Source organism: Lepidochelys kempii, chromosome 16, assembly GCF_965140285.1.
Source record: "Lepidochelys kempii isolate rLepKem1 chromosome 16, rLepKem1.hap1, whole genome shotgun sequence".
Classification (NCBI taxonomy): Eukaryota; Metazoa; Chordata; order Testudines; family Cheloniidae; genus Lepidochelys; species Lepidochelys kempii.
In genome coordinates, this window is record NC_136395.1 from 15,901,560 (window position 1) to 15,926,585 (window position 25,026).

The following is a 25,026-nucleotide window of genomic DNA, read 5'->3' on the forward strand; positions in this document are numbered from 1 at the left end:
AGAACTAGATACATTCATGGAGGTTAAGTCCATTAATGGCTATTAGCCAGGATGGGTAAGGAATGGTGTCCCTAGCCTCTGTTTGTCAGAGGGTGGAGATCGATGGCAGGAGAGAGATCACTTGATCATTACCTGTTAGGTTCACTCCCTCTGGGGCACCTGGCATTTGCCACTGTCGGCAGACAGGATACTGGGCTGGATGGACCTTTGGTCTGACCCAGTATGGCCATTCTTATGTTCTTATGTTCTAAAGGTCATATAACGAGTCAGTGCAACAGCTCAGAAAAAAAACCCACACGTCTTCTAACTCCAAGTCCTGTGCCTTAAACACAGGAACCTCTTTCTCCAAATTAAATCACTTTGGAATCCAAGAAAGAAAGAAAGAAAGAAATCCTTGCACCCATAACTGAAATACAGCATACAGCTATCTCTAGAATTAAATTTGGTAACCAATAATGCACAACAACACAATAGCACACCTACCAAGACTCATCCACTTGGAATTAATTTCAAAGCATGAAAGATTTTGCTGTGTGTGTTTCAATGTGCTATTTAAAATGTTACTCATCTTATTTTTAAATTTCCCTCACTCACACTGTCCCATTTTGATACACTTGCAGCAGTTTAGGACATGAAGTGAAGCACAGTATTGTCTCCAATTTGGGGGAAACAATTCAGCAAGAAAGGGGAAATGTTCCTTTATTTTGTCTCTGTTTCCCCTCAGGGTTTTTTGTTTGAGCTTCAGCTGGAAGGATCATATGTATCCCCAAAGGGATGGAAGGCTTCACTGTCTGAGAAACATGGGGTTAGGGAGCTGGAAGTCAGACATGACGACTCAAAAAAAGAGGATAAAATGCCAAAAATAAAGTTCTGATGAGACTCAGAAATCAAATACCAAAGAGGGGGAATAAAAAGAGAAAAGGAAAACCCAAGCCAAGAACAGAAACAAACAGCAGATGATCTGACAGGAGGTGCAAAGACAGAGGGAGAACAAATGATTGCCTCCCAGGAGATGATAACAAAGGGGGGAAAAAAGGAGAAAGAAACTGAAAAACAAAATCAAGCAAATCAGAACGAGCTGGTAAGAGCCCCCAAGGGGCAGTACAGGCAGAAGAGGAGTCACTTACTTTGTCCTTGTCCTGGCAGGTCAGTTTGAGCACAAAAAAACAAAAACAAAAACAAGAAAGTGACAAAAATAAAAAACAGATTTTAGTTGGTCTGAGAGGCAGGAGAAGCATCTACTATAGCATTGAATGGAAATAAGACCAAACCCAATCAAAAACACAGGTCAAAGGGACTAAGTCACCCTGGGCCACAGAGGCTGAGCGGGTTATTAACTACATTGAAATGATCAAAATGGAACCTCTGCAAAGGAAAATGGCACATTAAAGATGGATGTCATGGGAAAGTTACTTATCTGCAATGGCTGCTCCTGTTACTCTCTCCTAAGTTGTGCCTAAGTGTTGGACAGGGATCACAACAGCCCCATAGCAGCACAAAAAAATCCAAATCTTCCCATTGCCTCAACAATAGGTGAAGTCATTGGAAGTCCTTCCATTCAATGGCTTTGGATATGGCCCAATGTCCCCTTAGCCCTCAGTTCCTTTCCCACCAAATGGTTATAGGATAAAAAGTAATTAAGACAAAACAATCATCTTCAAATCTAGCAGAGAAGGTGGATGAACCTCTACCAGAAACACAACTGTCTGAAAAAAATGACAAGTAAGTAATTTTCACTGCTGTAATAGGCAAGTATAATGACTTTTCCCACCGTCAGAGACTGAAAAGTTTCAGGGATGTCTCTAACTCTCACAGTGTACAGTATGGTATGTAATAATACTGCTGCTTTAAGGGTAATTTCTTGAGAGAACACAACACCAGTCATTAAAGGGCTGCAGGAAAATGTCAAGGAAACACAGTAGGTCATATACTACATATTTAAGACAAGGGACCTTTCTACTGTAGGGGAATAAGACATCAAACAAGCAAAATATAAGAAAACCCCGTCCTGATAGGAAAACACAGCTCTGGCAAAGCTGATGGAGCTCCGAACTTGGCCATAGAGAAAAGGTACTGATGAGTAACAAAACTGATCAACATTATGCCTCTGTTTGGGAGTCTCTTGTCATCTAGGAGTGAGGTTGTTAAACAGTTTAAAATTATTGTTTTATTGGCCATTCCCTTCTTCCTTGTGCTGAAGTACAAGTCCCAAGGGCTATGGAAATGCCTTCAGCAAGGTGTGATTGTTACATTCACCTTGCTCCTACTATCTCCTCATCCCTCCTGAGCAGAGTTTATCACTAGAGACCTGAGCTACTTCCCCAATCTGTCTGAGAAATTTCATGTATCTAGATTTACAACCCATAGGGAGGATAGAAGCCAGAAGGGCTTATCTTTGAGGTCCACCCTTTATCCCCCACTTGATGGTTACACCCTGTGCATCCTCACCGCTGGAAGAAGTACCATGTATCAGAGGAGGCTGAGAGCAAGAAGTTCAGCTGCCTTCCAACTCTACCCCACAACAGGAGGTGATAGAGATAAGGCCCTCACAATAGCATCCTGTTTAACTCAAGGGGTGATAGTTCAGTGGTTGCTCCTAAGACACTTGTATGCCACCCTTTCTCATCCCCTGTTATTGATGATGGCCAAGCCCTCAACCTACCCCAACACGCTCTGGGTACACTCCTGCACGCAGGAAGGAAGCCTTCCAGCTGTCCACCTCCTCCTGGGTCTCACAGGCCAACTCCAGCTGCCGATAGTCTTTGTAAACATTCCTAAGAAGTGAGACATAAGACAAGTTACTTCAACCCTCTACACACAACAAAGCAACCACGTCTCCATCTCTGCCAATGTTTTAAAATCCTTAGTGTGTCTGCACATCAATAACAAAGTAGACTATCCTCTCATGGCCTGCTAACAGCCTCATGCCTCCCCTGCACTAGAGCTCCCTATGAAAAGATGAGAGGGGGAATTAACTCTCCATTATTAACTCTAGCTTTCCTCACTCTAATCCCCCAGCAGACCCCAACCCTGCCCTGAAGAGACCACTCTTGGGGTGGTGGTGGTGAGAGAAGATTGCCTTTCCAAACACATTCAATCATGCATTTCTTCACCCGATACTCTGGGCTCATGAATTCTTGGGACTAACTTTATTATTCAACTGAAAGAAACAAGAGGGGTTCAAATAGTTGCTGTCTGGCCCTGGCAGAGATCCCTGGGGATAGGCAGCTTGGCTAGTTGAAAGCTGGGATCACATGGCACCAATGCACTGCAGCAAAGAAAATAAGTGGCCTGATTATAAGAGCTTAGGGAAGGATCCCAGAGTGTTTCCTTTTAAAAAGAGTTTCTTCCTAATGACTGTCCTCTAAGGAGATGTCCATCCTATCAGGACAACATTCCTGAGAGGCCCCATCTCACTATTCCCTCTCCTCTATAACCTGCTATTCCATTCCAGGGTGTCCCCAAAATACTGTACAGGGCTGAAGTTAGAGATGTGATTTAGGTTACGTCTAGGAAAGAGCTCAGCATGCTCTGGGGAAAAGACAGCACCTCTGTTCAGTGTTGAAGAGAGCAAAGATATGCTTGCTGGACATGAAGCCCTTCTCAACATCCCGCAGCTTCAGGTTATCCACTGGCAGCATGTACTTCTTCTCCTTCTCCTGAAAGAAGATCAGCAACTAGTCACTCACTTCCACTGACCAAATCCTCATCTGGTGAAGGAGTCAGTCAGCTGTGGGATCCTCAGAGCCTCACTCCCCTATTCCCTCAAGAAGTCAACCAGCAATGGGGCCCTTACTGTTCAATTTCCCTAACTCTTCCAGGAGTCCGCCAGTAAGGGGGCTCTCACAATCCAGTCCCCACAACTTGACTGCCCTATCCCTTCTAGCAGTTATTCAGCAATGGGGCCCTCACAGCCCAACTCCCCCATCCTTTTCAGAAGTCAGTCAGCAAGGAGTCCCTAACAGTCCAGCTCTATCATCGTCTCAAGGAGTCCGTCATCAACAGGATACTCAAAGCCCAATTCCCACAAACCCTCCAAGTGTCATTCAGCAACTGGGCACCTCACAGCACAATTCTTCCATGCTCTCAAGAAGTCACTCGGCAATGGACCCCTCACAACCTGATTCCTCTATCCCATAAACCAGTCAGTCAGCAAATGAGTCCTCACAGACAAAATCTCCCACGCCCTCAGAGAGCCAGTCAGTAACGGGGCCCTCATAGCTCAATTCCCCCACCCTCTCAAGAAGCCAGTCAGCAGTGGGACTCTCACATCCCACTTCCTCCATTCCCTGAACAAGTCAGTCGGCAATGAGGCCCTCACACCCTGATTCCCCCCATTTCCCTAAGATGTCAGTCAGTAACAGGACCCTCACAGCCTGATTTCCCCATCCTATAAAACAGTCACCCAGCAAATGGGCCCTCACTCACAGCCCAGTTCCCCATCCCCTCAGTCAGCAAGGAAGTCAGAAGTCAGTCAGCAAGGGATTCCTCACAGTCTAGCCCCCAAAATTCAACTCCTGCATCTCATAAAGCAATCGGTCAGCAAGAGGGACTTCACAGCCTGACTCCCTCGTTCCTTCAAGGAGTCAGACAGCACGGGTCCTCAGAGTCTGGCTCCACCATTCCCTCAAGGAGTCAGTCAGCAACAGCACCACCATAGCCCAGCTACCACAACACCTCAATAAGTCAGACAGCAACTGGTAATTCATATCCCAATTCCCTATTTCCCTTAAGGAGTCAGTCAGCACAGCTGTCACAGCCCAGGTCCCCTGTCCCCTCAGGGACTCACAGTTGAATTCCTCATTCATTCAAGAAGTCAGTCAGCAAGGGCTCTCTCACACCCTACCCCCACAACTTGATTCTCCCATCCCATAAAACAGTCAACAAAAGGAAAGGCCTTCACAGCCTGACTCCCCATCCCCTCAAGGAGTCAGTCAGCAAGAGGACCCTCACAGTCCAGCTCCTTCATTCAATGAGTCAGTCTGCAAAGGGGCCCTCACAGTCCAGATCCACCATTCCCTCAAGGAGTCAGTCAGCAACAGCACAGCCTACCTACCACTTCACCTCATTAAGTCAGACAACAACTGGGCACTCCCAGCCCAATTTCCCCATTCCCTTAAGGAGTCAGTCAGTAACAGGGCCTTCACAATCCAGCTCCCCCATCCTCTCAAGGAGTCACTAAGTAAAGGGCCCCACAGCCCAATTCCGCCATCTCCTCAAGAAATTACTCAGCAACAGGGCCTTCACAGCTCAGCTCTCCCATCGCTTCAAGGACTCAGTCAGCAAAGGTACCCACATCACTTCAAGGACTCAGTCAGCAATGGGGCATTCACAAGCCAATTTCCCATCCTCTCAAGGAGTCAGTCAGCAACTAAGGACTCACAGCCCAATTCTCCCATGCCCTCAAAGGCTTGGTCAGCAATGGGGCACTCCACAGCCCTGCTCCCCTGTCACCTCAAGAGGTCAGTTAGCACCACTGTCCTCACATCCCAATTCCCTCAAGATGCCAGTCAGCAATGATGTCCTTATAGACTGACTCCCTGATCTCCTTAAGGAGTTAGTCAGCTATAGGGGCCTAACAGCTTATTCAGCAACCACATAAGGAATCAGACAGCAATGGGGCCTTCACATCCCAGTTCCCCCATCCCCTCAAGGGACTGACTCAGCAACAGGGCTAGGGTGACTACTCATCCCTTATTTTAAGGGACCCTCCCTTATTTCCTTGAACCGCCCCTTAGGGTGACCACCCATCCCTTATTTTAAGATGTATTGAAATGTATTAAAACTGAAAATAATGAGATGTGTCATTCCATATTCTTTATGAAAATATGCTTATGATATGAATATGACATCACTGAGATGTACTTTATGCAAGATGACATGGGAGATATCATTTCTGTATCTGAAGATAGGAATATTGACTATGTATCTGTATTTCAACTATGCTACTTTGGGTGATGCCCACTGATAACACTTCAGGTACAATAATGAAAAAGCCAGACAGGGCAGATGGCCAATCAGCAAGGACAATGAGCTGTGAAAAGCTTGGCCTTCCTGTGGACGCTCCATACTGCCACTGACTCATGGACACTGTGATCCTACAGGGTCAGGTGGTCTTGTCACCTGATACTAAAACATTACCAGGGACTCCTTGCAACTTTCCACTGTAAGGGAAGGGGGGGGGCGGGGGGGTCAAGTTTGGGAAACAAAGGATTCCCGCCTTATGTAAATCCTATTTAAGGGTGGGGAGGAAGGCAAACAGAACTCCTCCTCTCTATCGCCTGTCAGCCCAAGAAGAAAGACTGCAAAAGAGAAGGCAAGGGGGGAGTACAGACTGAGACAGGGGTCCAGTCTGAAAAGAAATATAACTGCCTGCAACAATATCTAGGGTGAGAAATACTATTTGTATCTAATTTCTTTAGTGAAACCAGTTGTTTGTGTGTTTGATTTCATTTACTTAGTAATCTGCTTTGTTCTGTTTGTTACCCCTTTTACCACTTAAAATCTGCCTTTTATAGTTAATAAAATGTGTTTTGTTTATTATTAAACCCAGGTTCCCGTAATTTCTAACAGGGGGGCTAAGAAGCATGCACACCTCTCTCCACATTGAGGGAGGGGGCGAATTTCATAATATATCTTTGCGTCTGCATTCCAAGGGAGGTGGACATCTGAGTCCTGGAGCAAGTCCCTTAAACTGAGTCTTCCCAGAGCTCATCTGCAGCTGGGTGTGGCCCTGCCTGTGTGTGTGTTCGAGGAGGTTTTAAGAGCCTGGCTCAGCAAGACAGGTTAAAGATGGCCCATGCTGGCAGAACTGGTAGACTCAGTGGTATCTCAGTGCATCAGGTGGCTTCCCAAGGGATCCAACCCATCACAAATAAGTACCATTTTAAACATTAAGTTGATACTTATGATAATGTGCATTTGAGAAAAAAATACATGATATGCGAAGGGAAATGGTGTTTCTTTAAAATCCCCCTCAAAATAAAGCATTGTCCCTTATTTTTCATGTGGTTTTCCCTTATTTCCATCCAACAAAAGTGGTCACCCTAAACAGGGCCCTCACAGCCTGATTCCCCCAGTCCCTCAAGTCAGTCAGGAACTGGCACTCACAGCCCAATTCCCCCATACCTTCAAGAAGTCAGTCAACAATGGGACGCTCACAACCCACCTCTTCTACTCCTTCAGTCAGTCAGCAAGGGAGCCCACGCAGCCCTATTCTCCCATCCCTCAAGGAGTCAATTAGCACCGGGGCTAGGGTTGCCAACTGTCTAATTGCACAAACCCGAACAGCCTTGCCCTGCCCCTTGTCCCGCCCTTCTCCAAGGCCCCCCTCCACTCACTCCATCCCCCCACCCTCACTCACTTTCACTGGGCTGGGGCAGGGGGCTAGGGTGCAGGGGGGGTGCAGGGTGTGGGCTCTGGGAGGGAGTTTGGGTATGGGAGGGGGCTCAGGACTGGGGCAGGGGTTGGGGTGCTGGAGGGGGTGAGGGGTGCAGGCTCCCGGCAGGTGGCTTACCTCAGGCAGCTCCCAGAAGCAATTGGCATGTCCGACTCCTACGCTCGCAGGGGCGACCAGGCAGCTTTGCACACTGCCCCTGCCACAGGCACCACCCCTGCAGATCCCATTGGCCACAGTTCTCAGCCAATGGGAGCTGCGGAGTTGGCACTCGTGGAAGGGACAGAATGAAGAGACCCCCATGGCCACCCCTGCACCTAGGAGCCAGAGGGACATGCTGGTTGCTTCTGGGAGCTGCATGGAGCCAGTGCAGGTAGGGAGCCTGCCTTAGCCCCGCTGTGCTGCCAACTGGACAGTTAGCGGCCTATTAAAATCTCCTGGATTGGTTTCAGTAGCCACTGGGAGATCAGTTCCAATTCCGGGAGACTCCTGGCCAATCCAGGAGGGTTGGCAACCCTAACTGGGCCCCCTACCACTCGATACCTCCATCCCATAAACAAGTCAGTCTGCTCTGGCATCCTCACAGCCCAGCTTCCCCATCACCTCAGGCTGTCATTGAGGAATGGGGCCCACAAAGCCCCATATTCCATCCCTTCAAGGAGTCAGACAGCAACAGGGCTCTCACAGCCCAATTCCTCCAACCCTAGGAGGATTCACTCAGTGACAGGGCCTTCACAGCCCAGTTCCCCCATCCCTTCAAGGAGTCAGTCAGCAATGGCACCCACACTGCCTAGCCCCCACATCACCTCAAGAAGTCAGTCAGCAATGGAGCCTCACAGTCTGATTCCCCTACCCCATAAGACAATCAGTGAGCAATGGGGCCCAGACAGCCTGATTCCCCTATCCCCTCCAGGGGCCAGTCAGCACCTCTCAGCCTGACTCCATCATCTCCTCAAATAGTGATTGAGCAGGGTGCTGACAGCTATAAACTCTCTACCTATCTAATCTGTCTAGGCATTTATATCACACTCAGTACTGTATCTGTTCTGGGCACCCTCCCTCAAGTTTGTGTATTAATCGCTGAGAGCCTTTCCAGTGACCAGCCACAGTGGCTCCATCCCATTCTGCTCTCTACCATTCATGGCATGTGGCTGTTCTCACCACAGATACCTCGACTCCTGGTCTCATTATAGCATACTGCCATCTGCTTGTAAATGCCACCAGCCATCTGAGTTGGGGGGTTTATTCTTTGTTAAACCTGAGTTTAAACAAATCAAGTGAGATAAAGTGAGGTGGTCATAACTGCAGGTTAAAAAGTCTTATTTTCATTATTAACCTTATTTTCAAGTTTCTGGGAAAAAGCCAATCATTTGACACAAAAGTTGATAATTTCTCATAAGGATTCATGGAATTTAAACCACTTTTTGTCTCAGAAAAGCTGACACACCTGGTTCATCTTGCTACTTCATCCTACACTATGAAGGGCTCACATTAATTTTCAAATAATAATAGTGACACAAAACACAAGGTAGGGTTCCAATGGCGGCTCTTTGCCACCAGGAGCTCAAACAGCAACTTTGTGGTTGGAGTAGTGTGGGATATTTGCGGGCCAGTTAAGGACCTTTTATATGGAAAATGACTAACAGCCATCATTGAAAATTCAAGCCAGTGTCCTTCTGACTAATCAAAACCCCAGGTGAAATGGGTGGCTAAACAGATGGGGAAAACGTTAAAAACTGAGGCCTAAATTTTCAAAAGTGATGAATGATTTTGGATGCCTCAATTTTGGGATGTCCAGTTTGAGACACCTTTCGAGGACCTGATTTTCAGAGTGGGAGGGCTCAGAGCTTTCCGATTATCCTTTAAAGTGTCTCCAGTTAAGCAGCTAAAAACTGAGGCACCCCACATTTAGGCCCCAATTTTTTTAGATTTAAGCTTCATTTTGAGATCTGGATTCAGAGATGGATGAGGTTAGAAATCAGGGGATTTTTTGGCTTTAACCCCAAAAACTGAAGATCAGACTCTCCTCTCTCTTACTCAGGGGAAGATATGAAGTCTTTACTGGAGTTAATCTGGATTTACATCAATGTAACTGAGAGCTGAATTTGGCCCAAGGGCCCTACTTGTAAGTGTACAGCTCTAGTCAGGTATTGCTATACCAAAAGTGATCAAAAGAGGGAAGCATTATACCAAACTCCTCACCTCAAAGCAGAGTGCAGATGTCTGAGATAACTCCAATAGAAATGGAGTACTTGTGGCACCTTAGAGACACCTTCATCAGATGAAGTGAGCTGTAGCTCACGAAAGCTCATGCTCAAATAAATTGGTTAGTCTCTAAGGTGCCACAAGTACTCCTTTTCTTTTTGCGAATACAGACTAACACGGCTGTTACTCTGAATCCAATAGAAATGTATTATGTATGTAACCGTCCCCCTTGTGTAGGGGTTCTGGTGTGTACATCATGCTTGCCTCAGCTGGAAACATGGAGAAATGTGATCCCTTACAGGGGAAAGGGGAATAGAAAAGGCAGGCAGGCTGCTAGCAGAGATCCCAAAATCTAACTGGAAAATACAAGGGCAGAGGAGCGACTGTAGATGGTGATGCTGCTGACACGTTTCATAGGCAGATGGAATCAAAGCCCAGAGAAGATGATCTGACCATTATAATGGCCCTAAAGGCCTTAGTCAGCTATCTCACTAAGTCCTATTAATTCCTAAGTATACTGGTATACTCCTCTACATGTCTCAGATCCCCAATGAAAAGGTCAAATGACATTATCTGTTACAATATAATGTAGTGCTGGGAAAGATGTCCTGGAAACAGATGTTCTCTGGGATGGACAGAACAGGGACAGCTTGGGCAGCAACAGAGCTCCCTTACTCCTCCCACCACTGATCCAAAGGGACCAAAGATAGAAATGGTATTCAGATCTTAATTCCCCTGTTCTTTCTGTTGAGACTGCCAACCAAGGTGCCAGTTAGTCGAAATTCAGGGGGGTGAGTATTTTTGTGATGCGGATGCCTATTGATTAGGAATCTGGCTGAGACCCATAAAGCTCATTTCACATTCTGAAAATCACCTAACAGCTTCCAAATTGCAATAACTTTTAGCCACTACTGCTCCAGTTTGCAGATGAACTGGTGACTTAGAGGAGATGAACACCCATTGCTAAGCCCCAGGCAAGCCAACCAGTCCTACTGCAATCTCTCCTACTGAAGCACCTTATGCATCACTCATATGCAAACTCTGTGCTACCCAAAAAAGTAACTTCAATGTAGATGGCAGCTAAAGGAATAAGACGTAGAAAATGCTCCTCACATCTTTTTACAATGTCAGAAAAGTTTGGAGCTGGATGCAAAAGAAACATCTCATAGCAAAAAAAAGCAAGAAATCTAGTGGTGAGAGCAACAGAATTCCCCAGGTCCTAGGACCTAGGTGATGGTGTATGTGCGTCTTTACCCTGTACCCTTTGTTTCCATCAAGGCCTTAGAGTTCTTCCCCTTCATCACATAGGAATTGCTTTTGTAATGCTTCTAGCCTCTGCATGCTGTCACTTCCCACACCATTGCAAAATAATGCCACTCAACAGAGTTTGATCTCCGTTACACCAAGGTAAATCTAGAGTGAATTCAATGGTGTTAGGACCAAAACCTGGACCCACTACAGCTAATGGGAATTTGTCGTTGACATTAATGTGACCAGGATTTGGCACTTTCTCCAGATTTACACCAGTGAAACTGAGGTCAGATTTTGGACCCTTGACTCTAATGTGCACTAGGAGCCATACACACATATAAAGATTCATATTCCCAGTCTCTAAGTGCACTGGGAGCCAATACATTAGCACCAGGCTTCACTCTCTTAAGCTGGGAAGACAGCAAATTCCATCACACAGAATGCTAGTGCCAGGTTCCCAGGTTCTGTGGGCACTGCATCTGTGCCCTGGAGCAAGATTCAAACCAACATCCTCGAGGAGCAATTAGATCCATATTGCTGCTTGCTAGTGTATGATTTTTCAGCTTTGGGGGTAATGAGAGCCATACAAGAGCTAGAGCACTGGTGCCAGGAGGTAAATCCCCTGGCTCTTGATTGCAGCATGATGCACACAGACACATTCGGCCAGGGCTGCTCTGACCTGCCATCTCACCATGCCTACACCCCAGTCTCTCAAAAGTCCTTCCTCCACTCTTCCCATCTTCTCAGTTTTCACCCCAGCCTGTTTTATATCAATACTCTGACTTCATTTCCTGAATGTAGAGACAGGAAAGAGTGTAACGAGCTGCTGAGGGCTGAGCCTTTTAAAGTTTTGGCTGAGCCCTCTGCCCATATGTTAGCAATCAGGCAATGTGTGTGGTGGCTGAGACATCCCAAGAGCAATGCAGCCACAAGGAGGGGGGGAAGGGGCTCTCCCTCCAGCCTGACAGACGCAGGAAAAAATCAGAGAGGGAGGACTAGGTGCCAGTACACCCTGGGCTGGGGGAGGTGGCTTTGTGGAGCATGGTTCAAAGATCCTGGCTTGATCCCAAAAGGCCTGTGTTGCTCATCAAACATCTCATTTTGGTGGCAAGGCAGAAAGAGGATCATAGCAAAGGAGAGGCTGCCCTCTCAGCAGCAAAATATCTATCCCATGAAACACATGCATAGCCAAGGAATTACAGTGAAGCCAGCAAGGGGAAGGAGGTAACATTGTGGGCTATAGGAAGCAGGAAACTAAAGTGCAAATACAGGGAGAGAAGGGGTATTGGGGTGACAGGGTCTAATCAGGCCTGGTTAGTCTCACCCCTTTTAAAGGACCATCATTCCTAACTATAATCATAATGCTTGCATGGAGGACCCTGAATGCAGCAAAACCAGTGTGGTCCATTTGCACAGTAGGAGGATAAGAAGAGTCTATGCAGGAGATCTATACCCCATGTACACAGTAAAGCACAGCTCCATAGGGGTTGTGGGGAGGCACTGCCATAGAAAAGAGACTTGTGGGCAGTGTGGCACATGGATCCCCTAGCCATTAACCCCTAGTCATGGAGCGCAAAGCATAGTGTTTGGGGGAAGGACTGAGACTACACCTGTAGCTCCGTGGCCTGAGAGGAGGCACCCTAAGGGGATCCCCATTGTGTACCCTTGTTACTCTGGCTCTGTTCCGGGGCCAGTGTATTTTAGATGGTCGTGGTTTGCATTGTTAACTGAATGTGCATTGTTCTCCTCTGGGCCTTCATCCCCAAATACATTTTAAACAGCCAGGTAAAAATATAGCATAGCTGGACTGGAATGAGGGCTCCTGGTTTGTTCGCAGGCTATTTCCTCTGCCCAGCCAGTCACTCTGTACAAAAAGGACTGGTGTTTTATATACTGGATACACATGAAGCTGAAGCTGATGGGGAAGCCCACACATGCATTCAAAGGAGGAATTTGGCTCTTGGAGTGCTAGGAGATAACTGACAGAACTATCAGACCTCACCATAATTAAGGAGGAGGACAAACCCAAGATAAACTGAAGCTCTTATGACAAGTAAAACTTTGTGCACAGAGAGTCCAAGTGTATGTGTTCTGATTTATGGCTCTTGTGGAATTAAAAAAATACTGACTGAACCAAATGCTACTATTAATGCTAATGTACTTTGCTTTTCTCTAGTGTCAATGATGTGCTGGAGGAGGCGTTAGAGAGACCATTGTTAAAATCCCACCACCAAACTGACAGGAGGGTTGTGGTGATCTCCCTGTCTCAGGCGGTCAGCCCCACCTTAGATGGGGTCAAATCATCCGTGAGAAAAATAAATGATTTTTTTGGCCTCATCAAATTACTTTGGAACAGTAAAGTCTTCACTTTTGTAATAGATCAAATTGTACCAGGAATTCAGTATTTTCAAAAATATTTACAGTGAAGATTCCCCCAGACTGCCTACAAATTATTTGCCCCATCTATTTCCAGTTAAACCCTGTTCCCAGTCAATTTGTTCAGTAACAGTGTACAACAATGCCCAGCATAGGGCCTTTTGTTTGCTCATTGTTGTCACCTCCTTCCTGTATAATGAGATTTAAATGGGGAAATAAATTAATAGATTTTCCCCCAACCCTTAAATGTTCCTCATCACGGGTTTAACCTATTAGGGACAAAGCAGGAGCACTGGGTGTTCATGTTTTTAGCCATAGATTTAAACTCTCTCCTCTGGCTCCCCCTCCCCCGTGTGTGAGTGCTGGTGGGTTGCATATTGTACCTAAAGCACTCTTTATCCCTGCAGCACAAGAGAGGAAGTGAACCACATGGCCCGGGGAACATCTGGAATCGCTACACAGGAGCCAAGCATCAGAGAGAAAGCGGCATTCCTCAAGTTTCCATCCAAGGTATGGAACCTTCCTTTCCTCCGCGCAACCTTATCTGTCAGATGGCTCACTTCCTGTCAACCTCTGACCTCCGCAGCAGCCAACAAGCTCCTCCCTCGAGTCTAGTTAGCATTGCACTGCCACGTCAATTGAGGCAGAAAGACAGAAGGGAAGCAAGAGAAGGGAGGGAGCAAAGACTAGAAAGAGGGAGGGAGGGAGGCACAGTGAGTGCCAGACGCGATGGGGGGAGGAAAGGAGGGAACTCGGATCGCTCCCATGGTAGCCGGAGGCTAGCTGCAAAGGCAACTGGCCAACACGGGTCAAGGGACCCTTGTTATGGGCTTGGAACCGAAGGCTGGTCTTGTTTGCTCTTTGCTCCGGACCCTGGGTAGAGCGACGTTCTACAGGACTGAGAGCTGGGAGGAAGGAGATCAGGATGCATCGGGCCTGAGCGTCCTCCCACCCGCTGCCACCAACTGCTGCGCCAGATGTGGGGGGTTGAATAAAGCAACGAAGTCTGCACATCTGGGCAACGGCCAAGACTTAGAAACATCTTCTCCTGGGTTCGAACAGCAGTAATTTATTTTTATTTTTTAAAGGTACGACGTGCCCGGGGGAATGGGGCATCAGCCTTTTGATGCCAACATCGGAAGAGAAAGGGGTGTGAAGGTTCGCTCAGTGCGGGGTACAGGCAGGGAGCAATCCCCCCTTCTTTCCAGCTGCCAATGGAGGAAACTTCTTCAAGCAGGACTTGGACTTTCCCTCACCCTCTCTCTGTCCCCAAAACACCAGCCCAGAGGCAGAAAGGGGGAAGGACTAACATGCTGCTGCTAGCTGGAGAGCTGGACACAGAGGCTCCACTCCGTCTGCCCAGTGTTCAGACTACCTGTTCAGGACTACGAGATTGTACAGTAGTCTGCACATTGGTTAGGCTGTGCTGGGATACACCACACACACTGCCGGTGCCGCACAGGGATGGAAACGCCTGCATGGCAGCGGGAAATGCTGGGGTGTGAGCAACGCATGATAAATTCACCTACCTCCCCCAGTCTGCTGGGAAACTGATGCTTGGATCCTCACCTGATGCTCACCTTTATCTGTCACTATTCGCCATCCCACTTGCTGTCTGTCTGTCATTTCCTCCCTGACTCTCCTCACCCTCTCTTTGCAGCTGTTTCTGTTGGCTTCACATGCTTGTTCCAGTGAGAGCCACTCAGGATGCCTTGTGTTTCTTGTGCAGACTTTTGCTATAAGTGTCTAAATCACAAGGACAGGGGCTATCCCCTGGGAGAGTTATGGCTGCATAGTGCCTTGCTAGCAGTCCCTATGAGGAGGAGGCGAAATTAAGCAGCGGGAAGTGACCAGTTGGGGAATTTTATGGTGTAACAAACTTTGTTTATTTTATTAAAAAAAAAAAAAGATTTCAGGTTTGGAGATTCTGGGAGGCGCTTTTCCTTTAAAGTTGGTTTCCTTTAAAGTTCTTTAGATGTGGACTGGGAGGGACAGGTAATGTGTATGTGTGTGCAAAACTACTAAATAGAACGAGTGAGTGAGAAAGAACAAAGAGAGAGTTAGAAAGAAGGAGGAGGGAGAGTGTGAGAAAAAGAAAAAGAGACTATGAATGAGAGAGAGAGCATGAGAGTGAATGAATGAAAGAGCAAAAGAGAGTAGGGGCAAAGAGGGAGGGAAGGAGTATGTGTGGTAGAGAGAGATCCTGAGGCTGGTATGATAACTGGGAAGGACTGAGTCTCAGAGCATACCTAGCTCTGTGGTCTCAAAGCAAAAAAATAGGTGACAAAATCTAGCTTGCAGCTGGACTGCTAAAAGCCACCCTCCCATTACAGCACCATCCTGATGGCTGGCAGGGCTTGAGCCACTGCAAAGACAACAGAGAGGGCTTCATGATGTGGCTGATCTGGGGCTTAATGCACAAGAGTGGCAGCTTGTTGTTGGAAAAGTGATCTGCTCCATGTTTCTGAAAATGGGGGTTTCAGAGGGAGATGTAATGTAATCCATCAAAGTCTGATGTATAGCAAATGGACACCTACAAGTGTGTGAATAAGGTCATGGCTTCTCCCAGATTATCCTGGCTTCTCCCAGCCAGGATAATCTGCTTGCATTCTCCAGTGATGGAAGAGAAGGGAGGTACGAAGCCACCACAATGTGGAGTCGGGGCACAACTCTGACCCAGAAGACTCAAAATGGTGTATGAAGAATGTAAAGGATTCCCCATCATATACATGGATCTATAGACATGCAAACACCTACACACCATTTCTCATGCTCACACACACCATCTATGTGCACAGATACTTAACACATGCACATACTCAAATACTAGACACACACACACCAAACATACCCATTCACACAAGCACATAACCTCCTATTATGCACACACCCCATTCTCACTCAAACACAACATTCATACACAATCACGTAACTGCCATGTCATCCACATCCAGTCCCGTGCATACACACCCACACAGGTCCAGGCCATTCATATGGACACATAACCCACACCAGTCTCAAGTACCCACAAATTCAGACACACATATGCACACCTGCACACACAATTAACATACTCAGACATTCATACATGCACATACCATGCACAAACATACACACCCATATGTCATTCTCAAACACATATCTGTGTGCATTCACACACACACACACACGCAATACAAATACCCACATGTATACATTCAACAACACACAGAGACACACCCACACCTCGCAATATGAAGTGGAAGCTTCTTGGGGCAGGTCTACACTTAAAAAGCTGCAGGGGTGCAGCTGCGCTGCTGTAGCGCTTTAGTGAAGATGCTACTACACTGACGGGAGAGCTTCTCCTCTCGGTGTAGTTAATCCACCTCTGTGAGAGGCATAGCTATGTCAGTGGGAGGAGCTCTCCCATTGGCATAGCACTGTCTACACTGGGGGTTAGGTCGATGTAACTACATCGCTTAGAGTGTGGATTTTTCACACTCCTGAGCGATGTACTTATACCGATGTAATATTGTAGTGTGGACCTGGCCTTAGTGTCTATACAGAACAGCAGTACTGAATTACCAGTTGCACCTTTGCTGCAGTGAAACAATTTGCTATTACTCTCATTCAACTTCCGTATAAAGGAATTTCACTCTATGCAAGGATCCTGCGAGCAGGTTCCACCATGCATTTCAGCAGGACAGACACAAACATTTAGCTATGGAAATACACTGATGCCCTCACACAGGTATGAGCCAAGTCTTGCCTTTCTTAGACCATATTCAACCGAACCTTAGTGAGACTTTTGCATAAATAAGGACAGAAGGTCTGGGCTATGCAGTATATTCACAACCAAATTCCCACATGTACTAGAAGTAGACTGTATTCACTTGTCTGTGCAACCACTCAAGTACACACAATGACACATGTACGTAGTCATATGCATCCCAGTTTAAATTAACTCTTACATGTATCAAATGCAGGGCCCATGGGCCCATTCCAGTGCGATATAGGCCTTGCTAATAGGAACCATGTAGCATATTGTTCATTATGCCTTAGGCTCAGGGCTTAATGCCCCCTGCCACGTAGAGAACTAGAGGAAAAGCCTGGATCCTACCTGTGTAGCTGGGTTGTGTGCTGTAGATCTCTGGAGGGGATTAGGTGGAAGGACACCTTTTTCTGCTTAGGTTCTCATACCATGCTCATCACCATGGTAACTGAGTATCTAATACCAACCAGCTACAGTGCCATGGCTGCCACTCCAGTCTCGGGGGTGGGGTGCTCTCCCTGGCTAGCGAGATCACCCTCTGTCTTAGAGAATGGTCATTGGATCCATAACGTTGCCAATCCACCATCTTGCTGACCTACAAATGTCCTATAGGCAGAACCCAGCAGCACCCAGGAGGTGCTGACTCCCGGTGTGGGATTCCCAAATCCAGGCTGATCCCCCTTTCTGCAGCAGATCTATATTGCAGCTCTCCTTGGGTCAGGGATTTGACTCACACAAAGGAGACTGGAGGAAAAATGGAGAGAGAATCCAAAGAAAGTGCTCTTGGCAGCAGGGCAGAATAAGGAGCCAGCTTTCCACCTCCTCCCCTTCCCCCAGCATGCTCCACCGGCCTCCCGGAGCAAAGGGAGCCCTGTCCTCACTGACGCTTGATGCTGGAACCTTTAAGACACTTTTAAGTTCCAATTCCTTTCTTTGGGGGGAAGAGAAAACAAACCAGTGTTGTAGAAAGGCTGGTATTTCACTAATGGGACCCAGATGTCTCTACTCAGACTTGATGCCCAGTCCTGCCGTAACAGGGCAGGGGAGGGAAATGATGAGCTCCGTTCCACCCGCCTCAATTTTTGAGAGGTGCTAGCCTAGCCCAATGTCATCCTGCCACCCCCAGTCCACCCCTAATTCTCCCACCAGATCCCCCAAATTCTGCATCTGGCTCTTCCACCAACGCAAGGGTTTTCTTCCCTGGATTAAACACTCTCATTTCCTTTGACTGTTTGCTACAGCGCTGTGCAGCTGGGGCAAGAGCCTAACAAGAGCATGAGAAGTCAGGGTTTTTGTCTGTCCAAAACCTAAGTGGATCGGGACTCCCAGGCTGCACTCAGGGTGACTTTGGTGCCTGAAAAGACACCATTCCTCCCTTCAAATCAGGGGGACAAGGAGGCAGATAGCCCTTTCTGGGGAAGAGAGTGGATCTGGGACTGAGACATATGGAGACAGCCATATGTGGATACCAGCCTGGTTTGGGAGTGACGGGTCTGAGAAGTCTCCTCTCAATAAGGGCTAGAGGGGCCATGGGTGACGGAGACAGCCCTGTCGCCATGTGGGGCAGAAGGGTCCTGGAGGACAGAGTCAGCCCTGTCCCTGTGTAGGGTTAGGATGGGAACTCCAAAGCCAAGGGTTCTCCAAGTTGCCCCTGTAATGTACTGACTCTTTAAGCTGAGCCTGGCCATGGAATTCAAGTGGAAGTTACTTCCCTTTCCTTCCCCAGAGGCCGGAGAACTGGTGAGAGGGGGCAGGAGTGGGGAAAAATCAGAAATAAAAACATGTTCCCCCTTCCCCTCCACCCCTTCTCCAGTTAGAACAAAGGATCCTTTCTCCTGTGTTGCTCCTGCCTCGTCAGCACTGGGTCGCCCTGCGTTTATTTAAGGGATGCTGGCTGGCAGGGAGCTGTTTTAATTAGGCTGCTCTACCTCTCACCATGCAGAAGGGAAGCAGTGCAGACCTCCAGCTGTTATTCACCCCCAGGGTTACCCTCCTCATAGGATAAAAGGGGCGCCCCTTCCCCCTCCCATACAGCTGGAGTCTATTAATATAGATTATGCACTGCAACCACAGCCTGCCCGCTCCTTGCTGGGGCAGAGGGGTGGGGGGCTACGCGGTCATCGCTGGAATCCAGATGCAGAAGTTGTTTTTAATTTAAAACAAACGCTCAAGCCTTAAGTTATAACTGTCTGACCTGCATACATAACCATGAGGCGGTGTTACCACACCAGGCAGCTCTGTCTGAGAGTTCATGGGCCTTGAAAAAGGACTGGCTGATTTAAAATCTCCTTTGCACAATCAATTCCAGTTCCTTGCTGATTACGGGACTGATGCATGCCCCAGCTGAACTTAGACCTGGTCTACACCTAAAAAATAGACTGATCTGGCTACTTTTTGCTCAGGGCTGTGAAAAATTTCACACCCTGTGCAACACAGTTAGGTCGACCTAGCCCACACTGTAGACGCAGCTAGGTTGACAGAGGATTCTTCTGTGGTTTTAGCTACCACCTCTCAGAGAGGCGGATTAACTACATCAACAGAAAAACCCCTTCTGTTGATGTAGAAATCATTTACACTTCAGCTGCACAGCTGCAGTGCCATAGCTGTGCTTCTGTAGAGTAGACATACCCCCGGCTTCTGGTCAGGGAATGACATTTCAGGCCTGATTCTCTACTGTGTTGAGAACACAAAGAAAGTGTTTGTGTCATCATTTCCAACTGTGCAAAGTGGCTGTTAAATGTGCCCACTGATATAACTGAGTGGAGAATTCTGGTCTGGTAGCAGTTTACAGGTATGTTGCACAGGTATAAACCATGACACAAGGTACACAGCCCTTTCTCTTCCTGACAAGTAGTTTGGAACCATTGCTTGGAAAAGCTGACTGAATCTGAATCCATTTGTAGCCATCCCCCAAAGTATTTTTATCCCTGGCAAGTTGAGTGGTATTTGAGTTTAAATTCATGTCATTCTGATTACCTTCTTGCTGTTCATTCCCACTATTCAGAGATTTAGGCCCAGGGGCCAGAGATTTTGTCTTCCTTTATGACTGGCACACTGTTGACAGTAGACAAATAAATAAATAAATAACAATAACTTCAATTTGGACATGATTCTGGCATCTGCTATCTTGCTCCCTGCTTGAGTGGAAGAGGAAGCACTGGGAAGCCATGATTTCAGGAATATCTATTTTTAAGGAGGGTCTACAGAGCAGATCCATGCTACTTTCTCATTTATTTTCTGCATGTACTATTATAGTTTGTTAATAACAGTACGCAGCACTTTCACATTCAAAGCACTGTATGAACATGAATTAATTGATCTGCCCAATACCCAGATGAGGTGGATGAGTACCAATATTCCCATTCTGCACATGAGGAAACAGACAGAGAAGTAAAGTGACTTACCCAAGGTTACAGAAGGAGTCAGTGTCTGAGCTGGGATTTTAATTCCATAGCTCCTGGCTCTGCGTCCTGTACTCAGACAACTAGGTCACACCTCTCTTGAGTGACCACACAAGACTAGAGTGAAGCTTAGCCACAATTTAAATAGTCACTATAGTTACGGCTGAGAGTACCACAAAGCCCTGGGTATCAGAGCACTAACCCATCCCCTCCCTCCTGTGAGTCGGCCTGCCACAATAAGACAGAAAAGTGCCCTGCCCACTTTTTACTGACTCAGGAGCTCCAAGCACAGTCATTTCCAACTGGATTTTCTCTTCAGTGCCAGGAATGCTGCATCCAAATTAACTCCATGACCTTCACATTTAAAATATCCTCATTCCAGCTGAAGCAATATCAAGGCCCCACTAAGAGTCAAATACAAGGCACAAGGCAGTAGATTCATGGGCTGGTGGAGGGGCTAGGCAGCAGCTGTTTGAACACTAACATATACAGGGTGTGACTAATGTGCAGGGGTCTATTTGGGCTTGCCCCTAGGGGAACACACAGTTCTATACCCAACCAACAGAATCTGTGGCATCCTGATTATGGCTCCCGATCTCCTGCATCCCTTCCTGGGAGGAGCTGAATACTGGTTTGTGGGATCACTCCAGGCCCCAGGGGTATGGGCTACTTTAAAAAAGCAGGTAATTAATACACAGAAAGTGTATTTATAATACCAAGCCACTGTAGGGAGCTACGGGCCTTCTACAAAATGCTCAGCCCCTGAAAGTCAATGGGAGTTGAGGGTTCTCAGCACCACACAGAACTAGGTACCAAAGCCATAATTCAACCAGCCCTGAGGCTGGGCCACTCACCTCATCATCCTTATACCAAGAGAGGTTCTCAGCTGTCAGGACAAACCAGTATTCCTTGGCGCCGCCCTTCATGATCCCAATGTTATTGATGGTGAGCCAGCCTTTTCGGATCACCTGTGGGGATGGAAATTGTCAGTGTCAAACATGGCACTGAGAACCTAGTCCTCCTAATGGCTGGGGAGAGAGCAGAGTGTGTCCCTACACACACAGACCAGGACAACAATGACCAGGACCACCGTGCTCTCTGCTCCTGCCAAAAAGCCCCTCACTAATTTGGAGCTCCGAGGCAATCTAGCCTGCACCTGTCTCCAAAGAGGAGAAGGGTTAGGAAGGAAAGGAGTGGAAGGGAGGCAGGAGAGAACCTGGCTCTGTTGGGGGTTACACCATTTGCCAAGCACTCAAGGGGAAGAGAGAACTGTAGAGAGAATCTCAGACACTGGCCCAACCCACAGAAACCAAATCACAGCAACAATCACACCCAGAAAAGGCCAGGCCTAGAAAGAGCAAAGGAAGAAGCACACCCTGGCAGAGACAAGGAGCTCTCCCACCACTTGGGGTTGGAGCAGACTGCTTCACAGAGCTCAAGGGGATGCAATTCAAGAAGAAAAGTAGAGAGAGGTAAATGAAAAACAAATTATTTAATTTAGTAACACAAGGAGATACTGAACATCTGGGAATAATGATGCATCTGGAATTCACACCCTGAACTTAACTGTGTGAGATAAGTGGCACTGTTACTATATATATGTACATTAGCTTTAACACAGATATATATAAGCTATAGATATAAAGTCCCATATTTACATTCTGTAAGTGAGCTACGAGATTATTGATTAGCGGACTTTGTAACTTTAAATCAATGTTTGTCTATTCCTGTACATGTGAGTTAGTAGAAAGAGTATATGTATGTAATAGCTTAAATATAAGCATGATATATACATATATATATATATATATATATATGTGAATGTGCATTACTGCAGGTGTTCATCATTGTACATGTGTGCATGAGCCTGTGTTACTGCACATGTGAATTAGCCTATATGTGTATGTACCGCTGCATGTTTGTGCATGTTAAAAATGAGTGTGTTGTAAGCAGTATGTATGTGAACGGCTAGGTGTTTGTGCATGAATGAATACTGTTTTGTGTGACTTAATAAACATCTGCATGGTGTCTGAATCAGTGCATTCATTGTCCATATCTGTAGGCAGGGATGAGTGGATTGTCACTCCTCTCTTTCATGCTGCTGATTGTTAAAATTCACAATGGACCAATTCTCTCTGCTGGCAGAAGAGGGCACTAAAGCTGAACCCCAGATCCTGATCTCTAGATTGAATGGTCTCCCCAGCTCCTCCTGCTTACACACTTTAGAGGCAGCTAAAGAAATTCTCATCAACATGCTGCCTTTGTTCCCCACTTCCACTTCATCTGTATCTAACATCAGCAGCCACTTCCCCCCACTGCAGTAGCAGGTGGAATGGTCCATGTGCTGTTCCTGATCCTGCTTTCCCCAGATGCATCATTAATGCTCATTAGCACAGCCTGCTGAGCGGCCTTCTACTCACCAGGATCTCATCCTGCAAAGGGGAACCATAGCAACAGCAGCAGAGAAGAGAGGAGAGGAGCAGAGAGAGGAGAGATTGTTACTAGGAAAAGAAGAGTGGAAGGAGGAAAGAGCCTCAAAAATTAATCATCAGAATCTTTTACCAAATTAGCATGTCAGCTGCAAAAACATCAAAGACCCCAGGCCCCAAAATAAAATCTGCTAAAGGAAATGAAAGCTCAAGCCAGTGACAGGCAAATAAACAAATGAAACGGAAAAGGACTGGCTCCCAGAGCCATTCCACACCCAGGGCAAAGGAAAGGTACTTGCTGGTACCCTTCAGAGGATGGTCTCCCTGCAGCTGGGAGATACCCAGTAAAGACCTTCAGAAATAGCATCCAGAGAAAGCGATGATCCAGCTGAACCTGCCAACCAGCCTTCAGCAACTCTGAAGCTCTAACTGTGTTTCAGGGAAAGGTGGCCAAATATATTTTGAAGATGATTCACTCCAGATGAGCACCTGGGGTTGGAAAGGAAGAGGTTTTTCACCTACATTCTTTGCTGGGCTGCTTCTGTACCCTCCTTCTGTAGAAAGTGCCCATATCTCTCTGCAGACCTTCCAGGCCAGATAACTCTGTGATTCTCCCCATAGCTCTAGGACAGGAAGGTCTTCTTTGCCCCTCTGGATTTCAATAGGACGTACACTCCATGCGCTTACTACAGAGAGGCAGCAGGGACTTCACATTCCTTTCACTATTCTCTCCCAGGAGAAGGCTCCCCCATGAGGATGCCCAACTCAAGCAGGGCTGATGGGTGCCAATGACATCTTCCCAAGCAGGTGGGTTTAAAACGTCCCTTTCAGGTGGGACTTGCCTCTTCCAGAAAATGTGACCCCAGAAGTTCTGCAAATTGCCCTTTGGCCCCCAGACAGTGGAGACCATTCATGTGGTCAAGAGAGGTGACTGGGAAAGAAAACTCTGGCATGGCAGTTTAGAGCTGGGGCTGGGGGAACTGGAGAGAATAGTTTGCCCCAGTTTTTGATGGACTGTAAACTTGCATCAGGACCCACCAAATCAGAGAGCATCCTCCAGCTCTTGCCTGCATAGAAAGGTCAAGCGCAGCTGAGAGAAGTGAATGATGCATCCAGGGATGTGAGCTGAATTAACACTGACATCTGCCACTATCCAGAAAGCAGTGGCTTATATGGCGAGACCCCTGATCCTCCCCCTGCACTTTCAGCTCTTTATTGGACCATTTGATAATTTAACTGTCTAGCATGTTGCTGGCCCAGTTGTAAAGCATGGTGAACCCATCAGGGAAATGAAAGGTCACCCAAAGAAATGGATGAAACTCGAGATGCTCTGGACTCTGCCCAATACCCAACGCCAGGATGATAGTAGAAGGGGACTAGGTCATCATATGCAAAGTGACATGGTTTCTAAACCAGTTCTCTACTGCAAGGATCCCAGCCTCCCCTCTTTTAGAGGGTCTTGCACCCTGCATACCTCCCTGCACTGAGGAAAGTCTGCAGCACCCATCCTTTGAGCTCTAAGCTAGGGCAGATGTTCCAAGCCTCTGTAATCACCTTGTCAATCTCCCTCATGAGATTCTGCTGGGCCAGCTCCTCCATTCACTTACCCTTAAAGCCAGTGGGGTTGCACCAGAGACACTAAAGAATATGATTTGGACCTTGTATTTAAGCAGCTAATAGATATCCACAGTCCTAGTCTTACTGAGGACAATGCCAGCTCCATACATAACAATTGTTCTTTTGCAGGAGGGACAGCCCATATTCTTCTGAAATGCTTCCCCTTTGTCCTTCTCACAAGCTTCCCTAATCCCATATATTTCAGTGGGGCTAAGGTGTCTCTCTAATCTTCTTCCCATCTGCCTCTCTTTATACCTTTGAAGAGCTGCTGTGTCTGGCTCAACATCTGCTCAACTGATAGCCTCTCAAGCAAGGTATGTATCCCGCTCACAGCCTCAAGCAGGAGGGAACTTACCTGGTTGCCAGCTGTCTTCTTCTTGCTCATCTGGCTGCTCCTTTGTTGAGCACTACAAACAAGATGAGACATTCAAACCCCATCCAGCTCTCCCTTCCCTCCTGAATCCTGCTCCCTTTGCAACAGCACATTCACGCTTCTCACCCTCAAGTTCCAAACCCTGTACAGCCCCACCTCACCTACATCTTTGCTCTCAGCCTGACCTACTCAACCCCTTGCTCCCTACGCATCTTCTAAACCAACTG

At 47.1% G+C, this 25,026-nt stretch overlaps 1 protein-coding gene across 22 annotated transcripts in view; it reads right to left on the reverse strand.

Moving 5' to 3' along the window:
• Positions 1-25,026, reverse strand: part of DNM1 (dynamin 1) — a 104,103-nt gene that overhangs the window by 16,164 nt on the left and 62,913 nt on the right. For 15 of the 22 annotated variants that reach the window (XR_012155249.2, XR_012155247.2, XR_012155250.2 and 12 more), the window contains exons 13-18: positions 24,782-24,833; positions 22,801-22,812; positions 21,235-21,348; positions 3,550-3,659; positions 2,663-2,774; positions 1,128-1,139 (exon numbers count right to left, since the gene is read on the reverse strand). Coding sequence is in view for 18 of the 22 variants with exons in the window: in XM_073314334.2 (XP_073170435.1) it covers positions 1,128-1,139; positions 2,663-2,774; positions 3,550-3,659; positions 21,235-21,348; positions 22,801-22,812; positions 24,782-24,833 (412 nt within the window). In the remaining 4 variants the exon portion in view is untranslated. Of the gene's footprint in view, positions 1-1,127; positions 1,140-2,662; positions 2,775-3,549; positions 3,660-8,568; positions 8,655-19,955; positions 20,034-21,234; positions 21,349-22,800; positions 22,813-24,781; positions 24,834-25,026 lie in introns of those variants that run through there. The other 7 variants (XM_073314338.2, XM_073314337.2, XM_073314336.2 and 4 more) reach the window with 6 other exon arrangements.